Source organism: Protopterus annectens, chromosome 17.part0, assembly GCF_019279795.1.
Source record: "Protopterus annectens isolate FY-2018-M chromosome 17.part0, PAN1.0, whole genome shotgun sequence".
Taxonomy (NCBI): domain Eukaryota; kingdom Metazoa; phylum Chordata; order Ceratodontiformes; family Protopteridae; genus Protopterus; species Protopterus annectens.
Genome location: NC_056751.1, coordinates 217,439,057 through 217,466,510, shown reverse-complemented (window position 1 = coordinate 217,466,510; position 27,454 = coordinate 217,439,057). Strand labels below are relative to the sequence as shown.

The following is a 27,454-nucleotide window of genomic DNA, read 5'->3' as shown; positions in this document are numbered from 1 at the left end:
TGTAATGAGTGATAAATGTGTGAGGTTTTGACCACGTGGCAGCTGCACAGATGGTATCCAAGAGCAAACGAGCTGCATGAGCTAATGACGTAGAAACAGCCCGGGTAGAATGGGCTTTGACGTTAGTCGGTAATGGCTGGTTAGTGGAGGAATAAATGAATTTAATGCAGTCAGAAAGCCACTTGGATAATGTGATCTTTGATACCGCAGAACCTTTCTTATTCTCTGCGTAAGAGACAAAGAGTCGATCCGATTGTCTGAAGTCTTTCGTTCTATCCAAGTAGAATCTCAATTGTCTGTGTACATCAAGCTTGTTTAACATATATTCCAGTCTGTTGGTATGGTGTCTAAAGAAGGTTTGGAGCTCAATGGACTGATTTAAGTTAGTTTCTGAACAGACCTTGGGGAGAAAGGAAGGGTTTGTCCTGAGAGACACCCTATTAGGGTGAAAAATCAAATATGGGGGCTTGGCGGATAAGGCTTGAAGTTCGGAGACCCTACGTGCAGATGTAATGGCTACCAGAAATATAGTTTTCCAAGACAGAAACTTCAAGTGACAGGATGACGCAGGTTCGAAGGGGGCGAGCATCAATTGGGATAAAACAATATTCAAATTCCAGGGAGAGACAGGGTGTCTGATAGGTGGTCTGAGATGGTGGGTCCCTTTCAAAAAGGCCTTACATAGTCTGTGAGACATGATGTTAGACCCGTTAAACCCTACATGAAAATTGGAAATAGCAGCCAATTGAACTCTTATGGTGGCAGCAGCTGCGCCATCATGGAACAAAGAAGACAAGAACTCTAAGATGGTATGAATAGGCACCACATAAGGGTCACTGTCATGATGAGAAGCCCAGTGAACAAATAATTTCCATTTGCTGTTATATAGCTTCCTGGTAGACAGTTTATGAGAGGAAACTATAATATGTTGGACCGCAGGAGACAAATCTTGAAACCTGGCTAATATGGGAATTGGAGCAGCCAAGCTGTTAGTTTTAGGGAGAAGAGGGAGGGATGAAGAACTCCCGACGAATGAGTCAGATCTGGCACAGGGTCCAGAATCCATGGTTCTTCCACTTGATACTTCTGTAGGAAGGGGAACCAAATCTGACGAGTCCAAGATAGGGCTATCAAAATCACAGTCCTTCCCAGACCTTTGGCTTTCTGTATAAATTTGGGAATTGGCGGGAAGGCATATAGGAGGCCCGGGGGGCAACTGTGTACGAGCGCATCCCTCGGGTTGCTCCCTGGTGGGGGATAAAGGGCAAAGTAGCTGCTGCATTTGGCATTCATCGAAGATGCAAACATCGCAGCAAAGCTGGCCCCATCTGCGGAAAATCATATCTGCCACCTGTTGTTTGAGGGACCACTCGTGAGGCAACTGTATGGCCCTGCTCAGCTTGTCCGCTATCACGTTGGATGACCCCGGGATGTGCGTTGCTATTAGAAAGCATCTGGTGGATACAGCCCATTGCCAAATTCTTAGGGCCTCTCGGCATAAGGGATACGATCTGGTTCCCCCTTGCTTGTTGATGTACCAGACTACCGACATGTTGTCTGTCTGAACTGCAATTGTCCCTGGAGGAAGACAGTCGTGAAAGTGTTGCAATGCCAGGAACACTGCTCTCAGCTCCAGGACATTTATATGCAAATGTGATTCCATGCTTGAACAAGTACCTTGGACAGTGTTTCCCTGAAATAGCCCCCCACCCTATCAGAAAAGCATCCGTGGTCACTGTGGCTGTGGGTTGGAGAAGAACAAAGGGACGTCCAACTACTAATTGGTCGCTGTTCAACCACCAATTGAGATCCTTCTTGCAAAGATTTGTTAACAGAATCTTGTGTGACATGGGCTGTCGTTGGTAAGACCATTGTGCGAAGAGTAGCCACTGGAGTATTCGCATGTACATGCGCCCTAATGGAACTGCTATCAGCGTGGCTGCCATTGTGCCTAATAGCTTCAGTATCTGGGATGCAGGAGCTTTGTTCTGGGTCAACAGACTGGACAATTGACTTTTTAGAGATACGATTCTCGCTTGAGGTAACCAGATCCTTGAATTGATGGTGTCTAGCTCTGCTCCTATAAAGGTAATACGCTGCGAGGACGATAACGCAGATTTTTTGAAGTTTAAGGTTATGCCCAACTGGGAGCAAAGGTTGATAGTGTAGTCTCTTGCTTGGATTAGTTGATACCTGGAGGTGGCGGTGAGGAGCCAGTCGTCCAGATATGGAAACACCCAGAATTCTAAACGTCTCAGGTGAGCCGTGACCACTGCCATACATTTGGTGAACACTCTGGGGGCTGTGGTGAGACCAAAGGGAAGGGCTCTTAATTGGTAATGACTGGCCCCCAGCCGGAAACGCAGGTGATCTCTGGATGATCTGGCCATTTTGATGTGGTAGTAATCATCCTTGAGATCTATAGAGCACATCCAATTGCCCATTTCTAAGAATGGAAGTATCGATTGAAGCGTGACCATCAGGAACTTTTCCTTCTTGACAAAGGTCTTGAGTTTGCTGAGGTCTAATATGGGCCTCCTGTCCCCTCTTTTCTTTGGAACTTAAAAGAACCTTGAGTAAGTTCTGGATCCTATCTGGTCTGCCGGGACTGGCTGGATGACTCTTTTGTCTAGCAGGTTTTGAATTTCTATGGTTGCTAGCTTTCTCAGACTGGGTGGAACATCTGGACTCCTTGTACACATGGGGAGAGTTTTGTAAAGGGAATGTAGTAACCTCTGTCAATGATGCTTTTTACCCAAGAATCTATTGTAATGTTTAGCCAGGCATTTGGGTATAAAGCCAAGTGACCCCCTGACTGCCTCCAGAGAAGGACAGCTGGGCTTCCTTTCAGGAACACTGATAGGGCTTACCAGAGAACTGCTCCCTGTCACCCTGGTTTTGCGGACCGCCTCTGCCGTTTGGATGGCGTCTTCCATTTTTACCCCCTCCTCTGCCCCTACAGGGGGTATCCGTAGGTGTGTTTTGGAAAGCTCCTTGGGGTTTTTGGAACCACATTTTCCCACTTCGTTGCCCTTTGGGGTACGGTCTAGCTGGAGTGGAAAAACAGACTCCTACAGCAGACAGAGTCTTTCCTTCTTGTTCAAACCTAGTAAGCGTCTCCTTAACTTTAGGCCCGAACAAGGCGGAACCATCGAATGGGGTAGTGACAAAGGAAGATTTGAAGGCTTCCGCAAAGGAGCAAGGGTGCATCCAGGACGGTCTCCGAAGAGCTATCGCTGAGCCTACCGCCCTACTCGATCCATCGGCAGCATAAGAAATGAGTCGCATGGATGAGTTCACTATAGAATTGAGGGTGTTGAGTTGTGCAGTCACCTTCTCAGAAACTGCATCAGCTGTGTTACCCTGTAGAGCATCTCCCAGCTCTTTAAGGAGATCTTGTTGAAGGCGGGTAAAATGGGTCAGGTAGTTTAGCGATCTCATGGAAAATGCCGCAGAACTAAATATGCGTTTCCCATACCTGTCCATCGTCCTAGAATCCCTATTAGCAGGATGGACAGAAGAAGAGGTTTCCAACATCTCTTTCTTGGTGGCTGCCACCACCACCATGGCATCAACCAGGACTCCCTTGGTAAGAAAGGCCTTGTCAGAAGGGGAAGTAATAAACTTGTTGGGCCTCCGAGGGACCGGTTCCACTGAATCAGGGGACTCCCACACCCTTTGAGCTACAAGATCCATCAGTTCTTCGAAGGGCGGGGTAACCCAGGAGGTGGATGGTTGAGACCCAAAGGCTTTCAGGAGTACCGACTCATCCTCAGTAGGGGCAAGGAATTGCCAATCACCCCTCTGTCTTAAGATCTCCAATATGTCTGCAAATGAGACATCCTCTAAGGGGGATCGTGGGGACCCTTCTGATTCCTCCAAGTTGGTATCTGATGTCAGGGATTCCTGTGGGGAATCCAAGTGCCTCCTCTTGCACAGTCTCTTCCTAGGTACTTCATCGTTGAGAGCGTCCGGTGAATTCCCTGTAGAGAAGGGGCCACCCAATGGGGATACCTGAGGCCCTGGGTCTCGACGCTTTGTAGGGACCTGTGGGGAAGAGGTAGAATGAGGCCCTTTAGGGGGAGGGGAAGAAAGATCCGAGGAGGTAGTGGTCTTAGCAGACATGACCTTCCTCATGGCATCGAAGGCACCAGAATCCCGGTCCAAGAAGTCTGTCGGCTCCGAAGAGGCCAGCAGCTCTCCCCGTGCCAAGACCCCCCACTCCAATCCAGAGGACGGAGCCAAAGCCACCTGCGCCAAAACCCCGAGTGGAAGGGTCAGAACCGAAGTATCAGTCCGACTCTCCACCCCGGAGCCAGTGAGGAACTGTCGGCCCCGAGGCTCCCCGGTCAGAACCGAGGAGATCAAGGTCGATGGAGCCGAGGCAGGTGGATCAAACCTCAGCTCCGCGGGCTCTATCAACATTGGTTCTGTCTGCCCTGGCTCTGAGAGTTTGACTGGATTTGGAGGAGGAGGAGAAGAAATTAGGGCTGGAATTTCAGGCTTCAAAGCCGAGTGGCTCAAAGCAGAAAGCATTTTGGCCAGGGCCGGGTTCTCTAACAGCCTCTTAACCACTTGGTCCAGGTTCACATCAGATAGCGTCGAAGAATGGGTCGAGGGATGGGTTGAAGGAGCCAAAGATGGTACCGACTGAAGAATTGGAGACTGAGGAGCCTCCAATATTGGATCCACAACTGGGCTCCGAGTTAAAGGATCGATACATGGCTCCAAGGGCTGTGGAGCCGATAAACGAACCATACCAGAGGAGCTCGGAGCCGATGACTTGGGCTCCGAGGACCCCTTGGATGACTTCGACCCCTTTGAAGCCTTGGAAGAAAGGTCGGCCTTGTCCAATGTAGCCTGAAATTCAGGCTTCAGGAGTCCCCTATCTACCAGCTTCCTGCGCCTTTCCAAAAGAACCCTGGTGCTAAAGGAGTAGCAGATTGAGCACACCTCCTGCAAATGAACAGAACCCAATCAGTAAACGCAGGTGGAGTGGTTGTCTGTAACAGACATTTTTTGACCACACTCACACCTTTTAAATCCAGACTTTTGCTTTTCTGACATATTGTACAATATAAATTCAGGTCCCTGAATCTCAATATTAAGCCAAAGAAATAACAACACACCAAGTTATCTAAGTATCCTAAATTTTAACTATTATAGCTATTAACTATAAACTAAGCACTCTACAGTATATATATATATATATATATATATATGTATATATATATATATATATATATATATATATATCTAGGTTATTTAAAAGTGACACAAGAAAGAAGCGCACACACACACACACAAGAGCTGACAGAGCCCTGTCATGCCCAAACAGGTAAGAAAGGCCTAGAAAAACCTTTAAGAGAAAAAACACTTCAAAAATTTCACTAGATCTAAACGAACTAACTAAAGACTAATACTATAGTAAATTCACATCTATATTAACCATATAAAGATAAAAGTATCCAAAAAAATTCTCTATAAATATAGAAAAATTAGTCACTGGCCCGAGCTTCCTCCAACGAGCTGTAGATCCGTTGTAGTGGCAAACTAGATCTGGGGATTTACAGTAGAGCATCATGGGATATACACTAGGTCTCGAGCTTCTCAGAGTTTGAGCTTGGCCGACTCGGAGCCGAGGGATCGGCTCCGAACCCACGTGTAAGAACAAAACGGCGAGATAGAACAACTTCACTTCGACACATTAATGGAAATATGTTTCCACTGTCTACAGCATTCTGCTGTGGAAAAGACTACAGCTGAATTCACCAGCACTTTAAAACATGAACATTTAAATTAAAGCTTATGCTTCCTCATTCCCATTTCTTCAACTGCAAGCAAAATCAAGATGGACCACCAGCATCAAACAATTTCCCCAAAATTCAGCAATAACTGTGGTACATCCCTTCTGAAAAGCTCTACTGGTTTTACCAGTAGAGACTCTTGACTATAACTCTGCTGACTCAAGGTTGATTAGTGGCTCACAGTTATTTGAGTTGGCTAAGAGGTGGAAGGAATGATGAAGCTCCATCTGACTACCATTGCTTTTGGAAGTGGGGTTGAGGATGAAGTGTTACAGAAGGCAGTGATGCTCTTGGCAGCTCCAGAGGAGTCCACAGCTCTAGTTGCGCATAGGTTAGGGTTGTGGGCAGACCTGCGAAGTGTTTCCTGTACTTTGGCCAGGAGCGGTACACACTTAATACCATGCGTTACAGTAGGCAGTATCCATAAATACTCCAACATACAGAGTAAAAGTAGGGCTGTAATGTATTAAACCCCTCTACCTCTGATTGCAACTATGTTCGATCTCGGACCCTCTCACTTCCCAGACACGACCATTTCACTAGTAACACCAGTCAGAGGGGTAAGATGGTTAACTGGGTAGCACAGATCAGAGGTGGTATGGAGGGCTCATTGGAGATGCCACACAGTACTTCCCCAGTGTCAGCCAGCAGCCATTACCAAACTGTAAAACAACAGTGGTACTCTCTATTATTTCCATTCAGTATTTGTGATCCAATGAAAAAAAACATGACCAAACATCCTCCCAAGTTAATAAATTGCCTATATTTTACACAGGTAGAGGCTTTGTATTGTGAGAAACACATACAGTAGCTACTTTAGCCACATTTAAACAAAATACTACAGCTGCAGTATGATTATTTGCTATGCTGAGATTCTCAAGCAAGAAAATGAGTATTTGCTGAAAACATAAACCTTAAATAATGTAAGCAATTAAGCTAACACTTCTGAAGGATTTTGAGCTCTGTTTTACAATGAAAGAGAAAGTACAATTGTGTATACTTATTATAAATTCAAATGTTCAAGTATATTCAGTTGTGCAGTATTGACTTGTTGGATTTCCCATCATGGAAGCCCTTAGCTGGCCCGACTACCAGAGAAAAATCTCCCTCCTCCAATAGCCGATGGACGTCCTGACCAACTCCAGTACACTCTGGTAGAAGGAGAGTCAGCCACCATAATGTGTTCAGTTTTTTCTTGCCTCCTGAAGGTAGGAGCCCCCTTAGATGGACCCGAATGTTAAGGGCCTGGAGCACTGAACCTAAGAATGAAAAGTACAGGAAGAAGGTCCCCCTGACTGAGAAGAAGCTTATTCAAGCCTACCCTGTACGGTTGGGGGGGGGGGGATATTGCAACAGGGAATATATGCAAACATCTACATTTATGGCACGTATACACAACTGTACTATATTCTTCATGTTTCACTGTTACAGTCTTGAATTGTGGGATGATTCCCAAAGCTGTGAAGGTGGAATGGCAGATTAAGGAGAGGTGAGGATGCCCTGCATGATGGCAATGGTAAATCCTGCTCTGGACTTGCAGAAGGCTGATAGATAGTAATGCTTGGTAAAGGCATGCACTGAAGACCAGGTAGTAGCTTCCAGGATGTCTTTGGTGAGTAGCCTTTTTATGAAGGCAGTAGAGGCAGCAGTTGCCCTAGTGGAGTGTGTCCTCCGAGCATCAGGTGGCTTCTTACCATGATGGCTGTTACAAAAGGAGATACAGTGAGATATCCATTTAGACATGGTTTGCTTGGAAACAGGCTTTCCTTCAGAGCCAGTGGTGAAGACAACAAACAGCTGGTCTGACTTCCTCAAAGTCTTTGTTCTGTCAAGATAGTACCTGAGCTGTCTATGCACATCCAAGGAATGAAGAATTCTTTCCCCTTTGTTTTACGGTTTGTGGAAGAAAGAAGGCAGATATATGGCTTAATTTAAGGAGGTATCTGTCAACACCTTGGGCATAAAGGAGGGGTTAGTCCCGAGTGAGACTCTGTCTAGGTGGAAGATGAGGAAAAGTTCCACTGTCATGAGTGCCTGCAGTTCAGAAGCCCTTCTAACAGAAGTGATGGCTAACAAGAAGGCAGTCTTCCATATCAATAATTTTAAGTCAGCAGAAGCAGCTGGTTCAAATGGTGGAAGAGCAAGTTTCTCTAGTGCAAAATTAAGATCACAGAGTGGGGTTGAAGGGCTTCTGGATGACCCCCTCTAAGAACGTGTTTCATAAGGGGTGTGAGAGAAGATGGGAGGTCGGGCAGGAATGTGGGCTAAAATAGCTGAGGCATGATTTTTTTATGGAAAAGGTAAGATAGACCTTTGTTAAAGAGACTAGCCAAACAAGGCCAGGATAATTGGAATCCTGGCTAGAAGGTGATTCTGTGCATGTTGCCCACATCAAAAGAAGAATATATTTTCCATTTAGCAGAGTAGGATTTCCTAGTGCTAGGCCTTCTGGTCTCTTTTAGAATATCCTGAACCTGTTTGTCTAGGATAGGATCACTCCATGATGTTAAGATATCCTCCATGCATACAATTTGAGGGTTTGCAGGTTGGAGTGTACAATCTTTCCCTTGTCCTGCATCAAAAGTCCAATCCCTGTGGCAGCGGCCATGGTTTTGTACTGAGTAGCAGGGGATACCAGTGCCACCTGAGCCAGTCTGGGGCTATTAGTGTTACCCCTGGCCCCTCTTTCTATATCTTTAAGAGCATCCTGGGGTGCAGAGAAATTGGAGGGAAGGCATAGATGAAGAGGCCGGTCCAAGGGAAGGAGAAAGCATCTGTCCTCCAGGCTGACTTTATTTTGTCCCTGGAGCAAAACTTTTCCAATTGTATATTTTCCTGGGAAGGAATCAGTTTGGGTTGCCTGGATCTAACAAGTGAAATAAGGTCTTCAGCCAGTCTTACAAGGTCCTGCCGATAACCCTGTGAATGGGAGTCAGTAGGTATAGGCTGGGGCCACGAGGAAGCCACTTTTTTGGGAGTAGCTCTCAGTTTAGGCCTGGCAAAGTCTGAAGTCCAGATGCCTGTTTCCCTTGGCCAGCTGGTCACTGCAATGGCCTGGTACCTTGCAGATGTATCATTGGTTATACTGTGTTTGTTGGAAGCTAAGACCTGCAAAGCAGCCCAAGACCCAATGGCTGAACTGAGTCCTATGGCTTCAGCAGACGTCGAGAGACCCAAAGGCATATCAGGCTCTGAATGGGTATCGATAAGAGACCTACGTCACCATCTTGGTCATGGAAAGGGGGGCAGCAAAAGAGCCTCATCTTCTTCAGAGATAATACGCCTGGAAGGACTGGGTGACAGTGTCATCTGAGGCCCTAAACTTGGTCCATTTTTTCTTCTCCCTTTTATGCTTAGGAAATTCAGCTTTGGATTGACTGGCGGATGACATGACAATTCGCTGAGGTGCCTAGCTAAAATCTCAGCCCTACGTCTAATTGTTCTAGTATTAAATCTGGCACAGAAACAATAGATGGAAACATTATGATCTGGGCCCAAGCAAGCAACACAGAAGGAATGGAAGTCTTGATATGGAATCGGTTTACCACAATGGAGACAATCATCAATTTTCTCTGACATAAGTCAAAAAGTGTAAAAAGGATTCCCCAACAGTGTTCATAGCTTTCTGAACTCTTCATTCTGATGCAGACGAACTGACACACTTACTGGAAATTCTCCTTCAGGCTCTGATGGTAAGAAAGAACCGAGATCATGATGCTGGCTGACTCCCCCTATAATGGAGCGTACTGACATTAGTCAGGGTGTCCGCTGGGAGTTGGAAGGCAGGAGAGTTTTCTCTGGTAGTCAGGCCAGCCAAGGGCTTCCATGGTGAGAAATCCCACAAGTCAGCACTGCAACAGTGAAACATGAAGAACATCTGCAAATTTTGCTAAACTCAAACTATGTTTTTATACAGCAGTTCATGTTAGCTATCAAGAGCTTTGTGTGTAATCCTTTAACAGAGAGAGACTTGTGTTGTACATCAGTTTGTGATGGCCACCTCACATTGCACAGGTCATGCTGTTTAGTACAACAGAGAAATTAAAGGACAAAGCTCCATTAATAATAAAGCACTACTCAGTGTACCTTAAAGTGTGCACCCTTTACATTCAGTGCACATGTTTCAAGTTTAAATTCCAAGGTAGTAGTAGTAGAAAAACAATACATTTAAGCTAAAAGGCCTAACAGAACATTTCTTCAGGTGACATACTATAGATTATTACAGTTCCAGTAAATAATGCAATGTCTAAAGTTGTAATTAAAATGTATCAGAACTTACATTTACTAACTGAACATTTTCAGGAGGTGGATTTGGTAGATGAGGACCATTAGCCAGGTTATTGCGCTCTGGTCGAAGACCCTGCCTCAGACGATCATGCAACTTCTTTCTTTGTTTTCTGTTTGAATGGGACAAAAGTATTTCAAATAAGAGAGGATTTTATGTTTATATTTATTTATTTTTTTGCTGAAATATTAATTTGTGCTTAACTATGTATGCCCCTAATTACCTTTTTATGGAAATTAATTCATATGCAGGAATTGCCTATTAGCACCATTACCGTTCATTTACATATTCAGCAGGGACATAAAACACTTGCTACGATGAACATTGAGTTTGAAAAAATATAGAAGGCTTTTCAGTAAAAATTAGCCACTATTACATAGCATATCTGAATATCTGAAGTGATAACAAAAAGCCTCTGGTTTTAGGATTCTGAATTCTGTGCTCTACCTCTTTGTGAAGTAATCTGTTGTTTCTAGTACAAACCATCAAGATGAAAGCAGAAGCTGTGGAGAAATGGGATATAAGACAAACTTTGAAAAACATTCTGCATGAATATTCAAGTTTGTACCCTTTTAATATCATTTTATGTAATTGCCGTTATTGTGCAGTTTTCAAATGAAGAACATCTTCAGACTAGTTATGATAACTTTGCAGTATAGGTAAACTTAAATAAGGTTCTAAGTAATCAACCTGCTGTGAGGGTGGGACACAGTGGTGTAAAGCACTCAAAAAATGAATCAAGGTATGGAAATTTTGTGTAAAAGCAGTTAGATAGCAATGAGTCACAGATCAAATGAATGTGCACTGGGGAAAGTAACATAACTGCAGATGATGATATGGAAGCAATCTGATAAGATGACAACTCATAGGAATACATTAAAGTTGTCATCACTACTAAGGTCGATACTGTATCGGCTTTTGTAATGATGACATCTTTTGTGTGTATCAATTGCTTATATGTACATTTACATATATTTGCTTGTACATTCCTGAGGCACTGTCCTCATCAAACTGCTCTCAACATGCAGAATCCTCTTTTATGTTTAGACTGACTCCTTTGTTAAACTGACTGTAGATCATAATGTGCTGATCCTCTAATCTACATTTGAGAAAACAAAGTTCTAATACCACCTGACTCCAGTCCCTTGTAGATCAAAAAATGCGCCTGTTCTCACACGAGGCTACAACGGAAAGTGCTCCAGTTGCCATCAGTAATAATGCAGTCAGTATTAAATATCACCTTCCTTTTTCTGACTGTATCCCCTTAATAAGAAAACATGCTGAAGACCCAAAATTACTATGGAGAGGCAAGACAAACAAGTATAACATGGCTCCTGCAGTACTAAAAGAAGCTCTTATAAAACATCTTTAGGCTTCAGTTCATAAATACAAAATCAATAATACCCACTGTGTCCGACTTGCATTCATAGGCAGCCAGTAGACTAGCTGCCTTTAAGAGCTCTTTTAAGCCTAAATTTTCCTTTTAGTGCTTGAATTAATCTATCTCGTTTGATGTTAGACTGAGTTTACCCTTCCCATGGTCAATAAATGAAAGTTATGAACTCATGAAGATTGATACATCTGTGTTGTCTGTTTCCATCCTTTCTTTAATGGATGGTTCTCAATCTGGCTATGTCCACATCCATGCTTAGGATCTGGTGCTCAGGCTCCTCCCCTACCCATAATTCCTGTGAGAAGGGTGAACTACCGCAGATTGAGTTTGCCTGCCCCAACAAGGGTTTTGGAATTTTTTTTCCCTAAATATAGGTGTTGGCAACCAAAGAGTGCAGCTGACTTGAATACTGATAACTTGTATAAGGAGACAGAGAAAGACAGGCCTTTTATTTCAGGAGTATACCGTAAACGAACTACACTTCCGCAAAATAAGGAGGGGATAGTGGGAGGGTAGTTGAGGAAAGGAGGGAAACAGACAACACAGATCTATCGTTATGGTGAGTGCATAACTTTCTGCTCTGTCTTTTCCATAAATTCCGTAATAGATGGGGCAGAGTCCCCCGCTACATGTATACCTGTGAGGCATCATGGAAGAACATTCACCCAGACAGGGTGAATTAGATGATTCCAGAGGAATGGAAACCAAACTTGTTGAGGCCAATAAAGAGCTAAGAGGATTACGGTGACCTTTAATTGCTAATGTTTTCTGTGGGAACTTTGAATGAAGGGCATTGAGTGAAAACAGTAAAGGAGTCCGGGGGCCAAGGGTGCATTAGGGCATCCCTAGGTGACTAAGCCAAAGAAGGCCCTAGGTCTGGTTTGCATATCTAATTTGTAATGTAAGATGAATATTTGAACCTTGGACCAATTACCTGCAGCACATATGTCAACAGCTGGAACACTGGAGAAAGGCTGTAGATGAAGCCACAGGTCTAGCAGAATGAGCTTTTTGGGATGGAGAGAGGGTTATTCCTTTTCCTTGATAAGCAAAGGAAATGCACGGAGTATACCAGTGTGAAAGAGCGACTTTGGACACTGATTTTTCCCGATTTAGCAGTGGAGAAGGACACAAATAACTGATCAAATTTTTTAAAGTGTTTTGTCTGATGTAGATAAAAGTACAACTAACAATGAACATCCAGTAAATGCAGGGTATATTTTCCCTTGTCTGAGAAATTGATTCAGGAAACCATAAGATTTATGAACTGATTAATGAATGATTCAGAAGCTGTCTTACATAGAAATGAAGAGCTGATTCTCAGAGGCACTCTGTCTTTGTGAAAAATTAGGTATGGAAGTTTGGAGGATAAGGGATGTAGCTCAGAATTTCTTCTGGCAGAAGTGATAGCCACCAGAAATAAGGAGGTCAACTTTTGCAGCAAGTTTGAAGGGACAGCCAAGTCAGTGCCTGCAAAACAAAAGAAGAAAGAAGTAGAAATTTACCGTGAAGGAAGGCCTTGAACAAGCTATGAAAAGCTATGGGAGTGTGATTTTCCCCTACGTGGAAGAAAGAAATTACTGCTAACTGTACCTTGATATTGGAGTAGCTGGCACCTCCTAGGAAGAGATGTGCAAGGGAGTCCAAGATTGTTGAAAAAGGGGATGAAAAAGGATCAATATTTTTCTCCATAGCACAAATATAAAACCTTTTCCATTTGCTTTTATAAACTTTCCAAGTTGAAAGTTTCTGTGAGGACGACAATATCTAGACAACTAGGGAAGACAACATAGACTGTTGAACCATCACTGAATTAGAGAAACTGACACCATTTAGTGAACTGACACCATCCAGAATTTTGTTTTACAAACTTGTTTAATTTGCTTAGGTCCAAAACTAGCCTTAGGTTCCCGTTTATCTTTGGCAGTAAAAAGAATCTTGAGTAAATTCCAGATCTCTCTAGTATGGATGGACCTACTGGATGGCTTGACTTCTTAGAAGCTTCTTTACTTCTGAAGTGGCTACTGAGATGGAACATCAGGAATTCTTTTTGGAAGTGACAGGGGAGTGTAAAAGGATATGACACAGTCTCTGGTTACAATCTTCTTTGCACCCATTTGTCTTGAGTGATGAATGCCTGGGTTGTTGGCTGCAGGAAGAAGCAGCCCCGCCCCTCCAACTGCAATCAGGCAAACATTCAGGATCGCCAGAAAGGCTGCTCTGGCAAAAGACCCTGGAAGCCTTGGTTTTGCGGGTCACCTCTACCTCTTTGGTCATGTCCATTATGAAAGTTTCCCTTTCTGCCTTAGGGTGCTCTTTCAATAGAAGTGTCAGATGAAAAAACCCAGAATTTCCAAAACTAAATTCTCTTACCTCCCTTCTGATTTGTACAGGAGGTACTCTGAGGAGTAGAGAATTTGATGCATACAGCAGATTTGCTGTCCTTCTCACTTCCGGAGATTCTTTAACTTTGGGACCAAACAAAGTTGATCCATCATAAAGAGCATTGATGAAGGACATTTTGAAATGTTCTGCAAATTGATAAATTGCATCCAAGTGTGCCTTCTGATGGAAATGCCTGTACCAGATGCTCTAGAAACTGCCTATGTAGCATTAGAAATAAGGCGCAAGGAGGCATTGGAAAGTGATCAGAAAATAGCCAACTATGAATCAATAGCTTTCCTTTGATTCACAGACAAGGTCCCAGGGAGATATAGTAATCTCCTTTGTCAAATCTCCATGAAAGCAAGTAATGTGTGCCACGTAAATTCACCAGTCTGAATGAAAAAGTAGATGAGGCATATACATGCTTCCAGAATCTGTCCAACGCATGTGACTCCATGTTAGGTGGAAGGACAGATGAGCTCCCCCGCCACAAGCACCTTCTTAGTGGCTACCACCACTAACATGGATTCTAGTACAAGACCCTTACGGTTTACATTTAAAATGCTGAGGGAAGTTTTGGCAACCACTGGTTGTCAAACAACATTGGCTGACCTGTGTTTCCGATTCTTCAGGTGTGCGTGTCCCATTTCAGCGAATGCTCAGTGCATTTGCAAAGGTGAGGTCGGTCTTTAAACTACAGATCATGATAAAGTGGAGATCGGAAAATTTACCCTTTTCCTCACTGTAGTGGGGATCTTGGAGTTGGAATATATAATGGTGCAGGGGGTGTGGGGGGTGCAGGGGTGCTTGCCCCCCTGCAAAATCATCACATTACATCTTGTGCAGAGTAGGACTGCATTCTACGAATGTTGAGAAAGTTCGGATTCACAAACGGAGGTGTGTTTGTGACATTCTGACCTTGTCGACATTACATGCTCAACCTTTTAATCAACATTTGAAGTGGGTCTTGTGTCTACTATATGATAATAAACCAAACCTTGCTTCACAGGGGTCTATATCTTTAGGAACTACCAAAAATTTATTGGGCTTTTTGAGGACAGGTTCAGCAGTGTCTGTTTCTTTCTATGCCCAGGACGATATCAAATCCATCATTTCAGACCATCCAAGAAGTAGAATGGTCAGAACTGAAAGCTTCAATGAATACTAATTCTTCTGGAGAAGGATCTTAGAAAGACTAGCCCCCTTTCTGCATAAGAAGTTTGAGAATTTCTCTGAACAAGACTTCCTCAAGGCGGATCTACAGGAAACCTCTCCTTCACTGAAATCAGTGTCAGTGGTTGGAGATTCCTTGGGGAATCTACATGCCTCCTCTTACATTGCTGTGGGAGGTTAAGCAGAAGACCTGGAAATAGATATAGTCTCTCTAGAGAGAACAGGCTCAAAGCTTTCAGAAACTGGCTGTCTCAACTGGACCAGATAAGCATGGTTGGATCTAGCTCTGAGAGGGTAGATCTTGCTAGGCTGACGCAGTACTATCTCAAAAGCCTGAAACATCGAGCTCAAGACAAATCTGCAAACCCTGCTGCAGGAGCCAAACATCCTGAAGGTGGCTCAATCCTGGAAGCCGTTGAACTGGGATCCGAGGCTGATACCAGAGCTGAAAAAGTGCTGATGTCCCTAAAGGAAGGAAGGGAGGAAAGGATATGAAGACCTCGGATACAATCCTTTCCTGTCACAGTGTCAATGGCCTGGCTTCAGGACTTGGACAGTTTTGACTGTGTTGGAGCAGACTTTGCCAGAGAACCTATCGGGGTCGAGGAACAGTATAACCTCGGCTCCGATGAAGACCTACCGTAGGCCTGGGTCAGATCTAAAGGCTCCAATCCAAGGAAATAGAACAGAGAAGGAACCAATAAAGACTGAGGGAAGATATACTCCTTCTGGATCAAACAGTACTAGGTGCTGGGAGTACCTCCAACATTATCTGGGTTTGAAGGAAACACCTCATCATCCTATTAATGCCAGGTTTGGTGAGGCTCCGAGAGGATCTACCTGATCTCAGGGATGAAGATGATGGAGGAGGCCTAGATGGATATAGAGGTCTATCTCGCAAAATATCTGACAGGAACCTAAGGGTAGCAGACTACAGTGGAAAACTAGGTGGCATTATGGCTTTATTAACTATTGGATTAGAAAACAGTACTGTCCTAGAAGACTTGGAGATCTCTGTTGGAGGAGCCGGAGTCGACAAGGGTGTCAGATCCAGAGATCTCTTCTTTGAAGTTTTAGATGTCTTTTGCCATCTCTTTTTGTTTCCTTCCTGGACTTGTCTGCACATCTCTTAACTGTCCAGATTTTCGGACAATGTCCAGATTTTTGCCTCATATCTTTGGTCTGTTACTGATAAAATTCATGTTTTTCTAGCAAATCACTGAAGACTGAAGTCACTAAATAATGCTAAATAATGACAGACATTTGAGTTTCGACTTCATATCCTTCAAAAAATGCATAATAATGCAAAACCTGTTATTCTAGCAACTTTCTAAGTTTATAGGACAATATTTAAAATCTGTCTCTATTTTTGGCCTTTGACCACCATTTTTCACTTTGTCCAGATTTATGCTTGCCTGCCTTCCTGGAGGATGAAGAAGAATGGGAAGAAGCAGACTCCCCAAAACCAGATGAGGGCTTTTCTCCTGGGATAGGCTGTATGAGACCCTTTAAAAACAAGTTTATTCCTACACTTGTCTATGGCTTTTTGTTTTGAAAGCTTCAGATATCAAATATCTCACCTCTAAATGAGAAGGCCCTAAACAATAAATTCATTTCTCAGGTGCACTGAGTTCTGTAGCTTGTAAGAACACACTAACATAGTTCTTAAAGCTGGACAGTTTATCTGACAACCTGACCACAGTGAAAAAAAAACTATAAAGTAAAGGAGTGAAATTACTTTTTTTATACACCTATAAATATTAATATAGAAAGGTACTCAATAAGAAAAGTAATAGCAAAGTAGGAAACATTTCTGTTACTATTATTGGAAACCCTCAAATGGAGAGTGGGGAAATGACAAGGAGGAGGGATAATAGTGAATAAAAGTTGAAAATAGGGAGGTAAAATGTTTCTTATCTACAAGAAGTCCTAATTATTCAATCCAAATTCTCCTGAGCTCCAACATTCATTGAAGTTCTTTAGGTGGCAAAGGAGGTCGAAGGTAGGTCACTCTTCTCACATGAATTATGGGTAGGAGGAGCCTGAGAACTGGATCCAAAGCTTGGAAATGGCCGTAGCTGGATTGGAGACCCATCTATTGAGTAACAGATGGAAAAGGCATCTGATTTATATATTATCCTTAGTGAGAATAATTGGGATCACACCACATATAATTCAAGGGGATCCATGCATAGAATACAGTATTTGAGAGCTGCCTGTGTACATTAGTAGTACAGGGGCAGTCCTGGGGTACATTTTCTAATATCCAACCATAGATCCAAGCTTACTATAATACACGAGTATAATTAAGTTTATTTCTGCGTTAAATTTCTGCTGCAGTACACAAAGATTGGCAGATTAAAGGAGAATGTAAAATATGTATATACATTATATATGTATATATATATATATATATATATATATATATATGTATATATATATATATATATATATATATATATATATATATATATATATATATATATATATATATATATATACACACACACACACACACACACACACACACACACACACACACACACACACACACACACACATTATCTATCTATCTATATCATCATCTTCTTTCGGCTGTTCCCGTTAGGGGTCGCCACAGTGGATCACCTGTTTCCATTTCTTCCTGTCCTCTGCATCTTGCTCTGTCACACCAACCACCTGCATGTCCTCTCTCACCACATCCATAAACCTTATCTTAGGCCTTCCTTTTTTTCTGTTACCTGGTAGCTTCATCCTTAGCATCTTTTTCCCAATACACTCAGCATCCCTCCTCAGCACATGTCCAAACCAACGTAATCTTGCCTCTCTGGGTTTGTCTCCAAACCTTCCAACCTGGGCTGACCCTCTAATATACTTATTCCTAATCCTGTCCACCCTCGTCACACCCAGTGCAAATCTTAACATCTTTAACTCTGCCACATCCAGCTCAAACTCCTGCCTTTTTGTCAATGCCACTGTCTCCACCCCATATAACATAGCTGGTCTCACTACCCTCTTGTAGACCTTCCCTTTCACTCTTACAGGTACTCGTCTATCACAAATCACTTATGACACTCTTCTCCACACACTCCATCCTGCCTGTATTCTCTTCTTCACCTCTCTTCCACACTCACCGTTACTCTGAACTACTGACCCCAAGTATTTAAACTCACTCACCTTCGCCACCTCTACTCCTTGCATCCTCGCCATTCCTCTATCCTCCCTCTCTTTCACACACATATATTCTACCTATCTATCTATCTATATAAAGAGAGAGAGAGAGAAAGAGGGGAGAGAGAAATATTTTGTAAGTGTAGCTTATGCATCTGTCATGGGTTAACTCATTATTGCCAAGTCTTTTGAACTCCATATCAAAGTTCAGACTTGCATCTCATTCATATCTGAATGTTAAATTTCTAAACATTTCTGCTATGTAATTTTTTATGTTGCCAAATGGACATCTTGTTTATAGCATTACAGTTAACTAGTAAATGAAATTAAATTTTGAAATGTAAGGGGGCAATTATCAGAAAAACAAACTTTTAGTCAATGCTGTAAGAAGTCCCTGTAGATTGGGGAAAATGGTAAATGTAAGTGTTCAATATGTACTGTCTTTTATTTGAATCATTTGAGAATGAACCTGTTTTGCCTTTCTAAAATACTTGACACTAGTGGCAAAGCTATATATAAAATGGTTCAAGAACTATGTATTGCTTAAAGGACAGGGTTACTTTAAATCAATTTATGAAACAAGTTAAGAAAATGCATAATTTTAGGACAGATTGCATTTCTTGTACTATTTGCAAATTTTGAAACAAATGTGAAAATGCACAAATGAAAAATCTTGAGTTTTCTTGAGGCTTGATCCTGATGCAAAAAATACACTTTACCAGTTGAGATCAAAATAGCATACAGTTTGAAAGAATTTAAAAACAAGACACAGAAGCATTCAATGACAAGACGCCATATGCAAATGCTTCAGATACAAGTTAAAATATTATGGGCAACTAATACTGAGGTTTAATAATTAAGCATCACAATGTGTCCTGCTGTATGACAGCATCTGACAGTCTTTGTACACAGTATGTATACTGTATACAGAAAATGCATTTCTAGTTTTATAACTCCTTAAAAATCAGTGGGCCAGATTCCAAAAGAGTTGTTCTTAGTGCAAGTGTAAGGCCTACCTATAAACAGACTCACTAGGGGACCAGACTCCAAAACACCTGCTCTTGTAAGTGGGGACTTACACTCAGAGAAAGTCTATTGAACTGGGCCTGCAGTTTTATGTGAATACATTCTTTCTGTTCTGTCTATGGCTATCAATAAAACTCAATTTATGATGGTGTGCACAAGTAATGTATCTGTAGAAGATGAGTTGTCATGGATAATTATGTATATATTACTTGCTTGCTCTCAGAGCCTAGTCGTGGCTGAAAAGGGTCAACTGACAATCCCACCTACCTGTGACCAAACAGTAAATGTATAAAACTGCTGTAATGATATTAACATTCCATAATGCTATGAAAACAGAGAAAAAAGACATTTTACTTAGTTTTGCAGTATGCCACGACACACATGATGCCAACAACAAGGAGGGCTATGCAGATGCCAGTAATTGTCAGCACTCTTTTCTGGTACAGCTCTTCTGCTTCTAAAAAGGAACAAAAGAAGAATTATGGGTCCATTAAGTGCGCTGTTATTCTATGAATCTGGGTACACATGCCCAGAAAAGAAAAAAGTGCTTAAAACAAAAGCAGGCATACACAAAGTACTAAGAACTTAAACTGCGATGTGTACAAAAACTATTACAAATTAAACTAATTTAAATGCCTTCCTTTTACACAAATTAAATACTTTTAAAATATTTCTTTCCTCCAAAAACTGCCAAATATTTTCAAACAGCTCTGTCATAACATTAAGTATGCCATCATTAACTTAATGAAGTTTAAAAGCAAAACATATTGTATTTCTCTTAACACGTATTCCTAAATGCATGGTAGTTTAGAAGATTTCTTTTGCAAACAAAATATTAAACCAAATGTTAAACTTCAGCAGTTTTTGCAGAAAAGTATTTAAACAAAATGTATGTACATACATACATACATACATACACATGCACACACACACACACACACACACACACACACACACACACACACACACACACAGAGGTTGGGTTACAGTTTTAATGTTTTAGTCTTATCAGTCCACAATAGTGTGAGGCCTCATAATAGAATTAGCCAGTCTGATATAGGTGGTGGTTCTGGATCACCACACAGATGACACCTAGACAGCATTTTAGATGTAGCAAACAGAGTTTCAGCCTGCACAGCAAACAGTGCCTATAAGCTAGACTCTCAGAGTACAGCGGCACATATGTTTCCCATTGGCTGGTAGTACTAGTGAACTAGTGAGCAATGATGGGGGTTTGGCACTCATACAGAGGGGAACTGGATTCCCTTAGTACAAAAGTCTGGTCCCACTCTTGTCTCACCTAGGATTATGTAGGATGATTAGGCCATGGAAAAAATGGTCTGCATGGCTCATGTCCAAGCTGCAGTGTGTACAACTCTTATCCCAAATAGAGGGATGAACATGCCAAGTGGTCAAAGAAAAGAGAGTCATTGGGCAAGACCTGGTGAATAGCAATAAAATAAAGTGTACACTTCCTCTTGAAAAGTATGCTTTTGAAAAAATGCTAAGAGGAATGCCTATGGGAAATTAAGCTACTTTGAAAATGGACTACATTTGAACTAGAAATGCCAGAAAGAGCTATACCTGCTTCCATGGCACATTCTGAATGGAAAATCTTTTTTTGTTACTTCATGACTCCAAAACATTGTTTTACAAAGCATTTATTTCCTGTAAACCAACCTCAGAATTGTTATATTCTACAAACAGAATATCACAAATGCTATATCCCATACTAATAGTGAAACAACATTGTGAAATATGACAACAGGACTAGTAATCAGTAGGAGGGAAAAGATTGGTTCAGTATAAGGGTTTTTTTTCCTGTTAAAGATATTTGAAAAGAAATGGAAGTAAAAAATGCAAGAAATGGAAACAGCTTATGTTACAGAAAAGTAAAGTATACTGTTGAATAGTCAACTGTAGGCCTGGCACAGCATGCTTGATACTAGAAAAAGGAGTGAAGAAACACCTGAAAAATAGTTTGAAGCAAAGTAGGAAGGGAGAACTCATACAGCATAACTATTTGTTCACCCTGGCCAGCTAACTGACTCAAATATCCATTAGTTACCTATGTTATCTTGTTTCACTTTTTAAAGGTAGATGCACATATTGTGTTAGTGTTCCTGCCTGGGGACAGGGAAAGTACACAGGCAGCACCATATTCAACAGACAAACTGTGTAATAATGGCTTCCTAATGGTTACTGGTAAATTTAGAATTCTGTATTTCCTTTGCAGGCATGTCGTGACAAAATGGTCCAATAAAGCAAAATGTGTTTATTAAAATTATTTATCTGGTTCAGCCATCAGGTTACTGAACTACCAAAAAAGACATTAGCAGCATCTTCAGGCATTTTAAAAAATTAAAGTACTAAACTCACAGTTGGAGTGGAAACAAGTGCAGACTTGCAATAAAGCACAGAGATTGCTCTGGATCTGCTGTACATATTTTTAATTCAGAATTACTGTGACTTGCATCAACTGAATTAGGTCTAATGAGTTGTTATGGCAAATCCATTTTCTGATTATTAATGGATGGGATATTACAGGTTTCATTCAGGCAGTTTTATATTTGAATTAATTTCAAATGCATCACAAAAAAACAATAAAGCTGTAGCTTCTTTTAGATGCGGTGAAGATAATGCAAACCACCACCATCTAAGTTTTCTAAAAAAAAACTAATAACCAAGCAAAAGTATCAGCAAAGAGCAGACCAGAGATGTAACATAAAAGTTAAAATCCTTTAATAAACATACAAAGTTGAGTACTTTCGTCCATTTTCTCTGGGACGGCAACTTAATTATATAATTTATTTTAATGTTTCAACTCTTTTACAATTTTCTACAGGTTTAACCATAAATTTTATCAAATTCTTGGTGAATGCACGTTACCTGATGTATTAGAATTTTTAATATGCTGTCATTACGATTGGTTTACTGGGAAGATGTTACATGTTCTATATAATTAAGTTGCTTTACTGATCATTAGTTCTGATGAAGTCTCAGAGAAAAGGGAAGAAAGCACTCAACTTTGTAGGTTTATTAAAGGATTCTAACTTTTATCTTACCCCTCCAGTTTGCTCTTTGCCGATACTTTTGCTTTGTTATTAGTTTTTTACTATTGGCTTGGCACTTTTTATATTTAGTTTTCTAGAGAGAAAAAAAGATTTTTCAATACAGGAAGACAAATTAAACAGACAATAGGTAACTGTATGATTTTATGAAGTCCAATCCATTGGTTTCTATTACATTAAGACAGCTGACCAACATCAGTTAACATAGTTTATAGGTTAATACTAGCTTATTGATCCAGTGGTCCCATTAGTAGCCTAGCCAAATTTCCCCACATTGCAGGTATGGATTGACATTAATTTAAAGTTAGTTTTAACTCCTTTCAATAAGGGCTTGAGGGACCAGACCCAGGGTGCATTTACAATTGGCCATCAATTTGCCCAGGTTACATTTAAAGACAGTCAAGGAATCGCTTTGCTTTATATTCAAAGGACATCTACTCTGGGACACAGATAATGATCTCGCTAGCAAGTCCTACTTATGTTACTGTGATTAGAGATCTTAGTTTTGTGGATGTGCAAGTCGTCACATATGACTAGATCCTTCAAGGCTCTGTATGCTAGACAGAGGTCACCTCTCAAGAGTCTGTATGAAATACAAAAGAGAAAGCACTTTCAAGGTAGTCTGGGTAACTCAAGGAGGACATTCCCTTGATTATCTTAGACAGAATGCTGCAGTCTCTATAACTGGGTCATATGGTTAGACAAATGCATACCAAAAGGGCCATTATACTATACTATGGCCTGATGAGGGAAAAGTCGTGAGGGATGACAACTTCCTCAGGCCTGGAAGAAATACCCCTGGTGATCTGTCTGGCTAGGTAAAAGGACTTAACAGCAAATACATGGCAATCAAAGAATAGTTCATGGATAATTAGAGTAATCAGGTCTCTAATGATTGACTCACCTTTCAAAGAGGTCTCTAATGACTGACTCAACTTTCAAAGGGGTGTCATCTATGTCATAGGTGTATGCGTGTCCAGTTTTGCCAAAGATGTAGTGCTGCATTTCTTGGCATGCGGTCTTAGGGAATGGTCCTGGCACCAGTCGGTGTTAGTCCCTTCTGAAGAATCTGGAAGTTGGAGAGCTAATGTCCGCACCTAGTTTGCAGCCATATGCAAATGTGGTCAGGCATAGGTCCTTGATACCAGCCTTAACATCAAAGTAGTAAATACCAAACATAAGTGGACCTAGAACTGATCTCTGGGGTATACCGCTGGTAACTACATTTTTTGAAGACTGTGATTTTCAACACCTGGGTCACTGACAGATACATGGTCTTATGCAGGGAATTTCTCTCAATTATGAAACCTAGGGATTTGATCAGGTAATTTCTACTGCTACCCCAAAAAATGGTTTCCACCCAACTTAATTCAAATATCCCTCAGACTTCCTTGGACCAGTTTGAGTCTCATTTCCAACTGTCCAGTTCTATGTGAGCTACCCTGCAGTACATCTCAGCTTGAGCTAGTAAGGTACAGAAATGTAAACCTTCAGTGGAAATGACATAACTGATATAAGTTAACCACCATCCTATCGGCTGCAATGCAGATTATCTTGAAACTCCATTTATCCTGATGAAACTGTCCCAATGTGTGTTATCTTCTTTTCTGACTGAAGTGTAAGGGTCATGAACTTGCTACTTGCTCCACGGCCTATGAAAACAGGAGCACAGAATGGACCATCTCCGATGATAAAACCCTTCTGGCTTGAGGAAAAATTTAAACCTAATGAGCACTGTTTACCAACAGAAAATCTACCATAATAAGGCAACGCTCTTACACAAGGAGATCTTCACTGTTTCACATCAACTGGATAAGTTTTTCAGATTTGTGGAAATATATTCTCGTCCAACTCTGTCTACTCAATAAGAAAGCATTTGCAACTTCTGTAAACAACCAGTCACTCTTTCTGGGACCAAGACTTGACTTCTATGAAGGGAAACTCACCACAGTATTTCTTTAGGTCTTGAGTGATCCACAGCAGTTTCCTGCTGATTTTGCTTGGTGCAAAAGTTTATAAATATGAACCTATTCTTTTGTTAAATGTAAGCTGACCGAAGACAAGTGGCTCTCTTCTGTAGGCAAATGGAGGAAGAAATTAAACCCTGCACTCCTGGACTGAATGAAACAGCTCAGAGCCTTAATTCTCTGCACTAACAGATAGATTCAGAGTTTCAGCAAACATTCATCAAATTGAGTCCACCAGGATAGTTAATTTACCATGAATGTTCTAGGTCAAGTAAGTCTCCAAACTGTAAGTCCTCAACTCAGAATGGGATCTTTTCCATCAAGTTTAAAAGAAGCTTTCAATTATTCCCGTTTTTAAAGGTATCATTTCTAGCTTGTGTGTCTGTAAAGTCTTTCCTTTTATTTTAAAAGGCAGTCATTACTTATTGTATTTTAGAAATATTCTTTGTATCTTCCAAGTGTGGAGATCTCTGACCTTACATTTATTAGCAAGATAAACAAAGCAGTGGTTTTGGAGGAGCTCAAATTATATTTAATAAACCGTAAACCTTTAGATATATAACATTCCTAAATAACAGGTTTCAGTGCAGACTACTCCATTAAAAACTAACACACAGCCTCCTAACAGTGAGCAATCAATGGTAGCATTCCACTTTGGTCCTTCCTGATCTTGCAGCACAATCTGGCAATGCGTTTTCTGTTGAGTGCCCACTAACATACTACTTCATCCCTCACAGTTCAAGTGCTTTGCCTCTTATCTCCTGGAATATACAAATAGTGTGGTTTCTGGAGCTTATTCAGAAGCAAGCTATACCTTGTGTAAGTTTACACACAATGAACATATGTGTTCCTATTCAGGGAGTAACTCAAAATGTGGACTTCTATATTACAACTATTCAAGTGCACAAATTTCACAGACACCACAATTAGATGTTGATCTTAAATGGGCAATGTAGTTGGCTAATGCTCAAGGTTAGCAAGGCTGAGGGATCAACCATTCTCCTCACCTTAAAGTCTTCTACAACTCCTAGTCTTTCTGATGATATTTGCTGCTAAAATTAATATGAGTTTATGTTAAGGATGTGTAGTTTGACTGTAGTACTCTACGACCAAGAATCACTAAAAGACCAGGTAATGGATGTAACTAAACCGTGTACTATATGAAGAATATCATGCAAATTAATTACATCTTTCAACAAGATGACTTTGCACAGGATCAACATTTTTTTTAAGCCTATTCATGCTGGACAAGTGCAAAGCCCTTTACCTTAGGCTGGATACCTAGGACACTGATTACCTGAAGGTGGTGTAGAATGCTATAGGAAAACTTTGGATGCATTAAAACCATTGTTCATACATAGCAATTGTGCTATAAAGTCTGTTTTCCCAGCCTATGGCCTATACGTTAGAATACTGCAAAAGTACCATGCCCTACGTGTACATGTCCCTCCCTACACCAAGGGCACTAATAATCATTTATTGATGACCCAAAAAGATTTTATAGAGAGTTGGGAAGCAAGGTACAAGGAGTTGAAATACCACCAAAAAAAGAAGAAATAGATACATTTTGGAGAAGTACTTATGAAGATCCTGTGAAACATAAAGATGCTAAATGGACAGAAGCAGTAAACAAAAGAATAAGAAGTTTAAAGGTACAGGATATGAAATGGGAAGAAGTAACAGCCACAGAAACTGAAACAAAGTTGAGAAAAGCCTCCAAATGGAAAACCCCAGGCCCAGATGCAGTACCCAACTTCTGGTTAAAAGCATCAACATCATTGCATGAAGATTTAGCTATGAGAAAGAACTATTTATATGCGCACCCTGAACAGACACCAATCTGGCTAACAACAGGAAAAACAATGCTACTAAAGAGTGAACCTGCAAGCTACCCCAAATACTATATGCCAATAACTTACCTTCTGACGATGTATAAACTATACACCGGAATTGATGCAGACAGAGTTTATAGTCATCTAGAAGAAAACTCAATTATGGCAATAGATCAAAAGGGCAATAAAAGAAAGTTATATGAAACAAAGGATCATTTGTTGTTAAATAAAGTCATAGTGGAGAACTGCAAAAAGAGAAAGCATCTAAGCATGGCATGGATTGACTATAAAAAAAGCATTTGATAGTATTTCACATTCATGGATAAAAGAGTGCTTAAAAATGTGTAAGATATACCCTACTCTGATCGACTACATTACAGAGACCATTAAACAGTAGCAGACCACTCTGCAATTAAGCCGTGATAAAGGACAAACTATTATTCCACAGATAAAAATTCAAAGGGGATATTCTAGGGTAACTCACTGACACCTCTGTTATTGTCTTTCCCTTAACCCATTAAGCTGTCTATTTAACAGCTTAGGCCATGGCTATACAGATCATCAGATGAGGAATTGAAAGCACAATGGCAAGTTGTTAAAACCTTTTCAGATTATATAAGAATGTCATATGGTCTTGATAAATGTGCAAAAGCAACCTTTAAAGCAGGAAAACTGCAGCACAAGAATGCGATATAAAATAACTTGAGCAAGAGGGAGTGTATAGAAGAATCAACAATAAAACATGAACAAATGTGAATAAAACTTAGTAAGGAATACTTCAGAAGACTTAAATTAATCCTGAAAACAGTGTTGACATCTAGGAACCAAATCCAAGCTATAAACCCAATTTGCTCTTCTTGTCCTAAATTACAGTTTTGTAGTAATTGACTGGCCCCAAAACATGTTGGATAGATTAGATAAGAAAACAAGAAGGATGCTTCATGCTCACCAAATGATTTATATAAATCAGTGCATACCAATGATTATATATTCCCCATTCCAAAGGAGGGATGGGACTCCTTGAAATTGATTGCATGTATATCTGCAATCGCGGGACTCCACACATATCTGCTGACCTCACAAGACCCAAGCATAGTGAAAGTTTTGAAACACAAGGAGAATAAATCTAAGATGACTTCTCTGCTTAATCTAGCAGAAGCATATCGGCGTCAAGCAGGAATGGAAATCAAACCAGAAGTAGATAAAAAAAATAGGCAGCAACTGAATGTCAAAAAACAAAAGAAAGAATATAAGGTGAAGGACCAGATGAAAAAGGCAAGAAATGTGGAAAATGCATAAATGTAGTTGCAATTATATAAAACTTCTGGAAGAACCTCAAATTGA

The 27,454-nt window shown here is 40.9% G+C and overlaps 1 protein-coding gene across 3 annotated transcripts in view; it reads right to left on the bottom strand.

Annotated features, from left to right (window-relative positions):
* The window catches only part of NRG1 (neuregulin 1), a 954,030-nt gene that overhangs the window by 167,977 nt on the left and 758,599 nt on the right, over window positions 1-27,454 (bottom strand). For all 3 annotated transcript variants that reach the window (XM_044059287.1, XM_044059286.1, XM_044059284.1), the window contains 2 exons: window positions 19,595-19,697; window positions 10,087-10,204 (listed from right to left, as the gene is read on the bottom strand). In XM_044059287.1, the coding sequence (XP_043915222.1) occupies window positions 10,087-10,204; window positions 19,595-19,697 (221 nt within the window). The remainder of the gene's footprint in view (window positions 1-10,086; window positions 10,205-19,594; window positions 19,698-27,454) is intronic.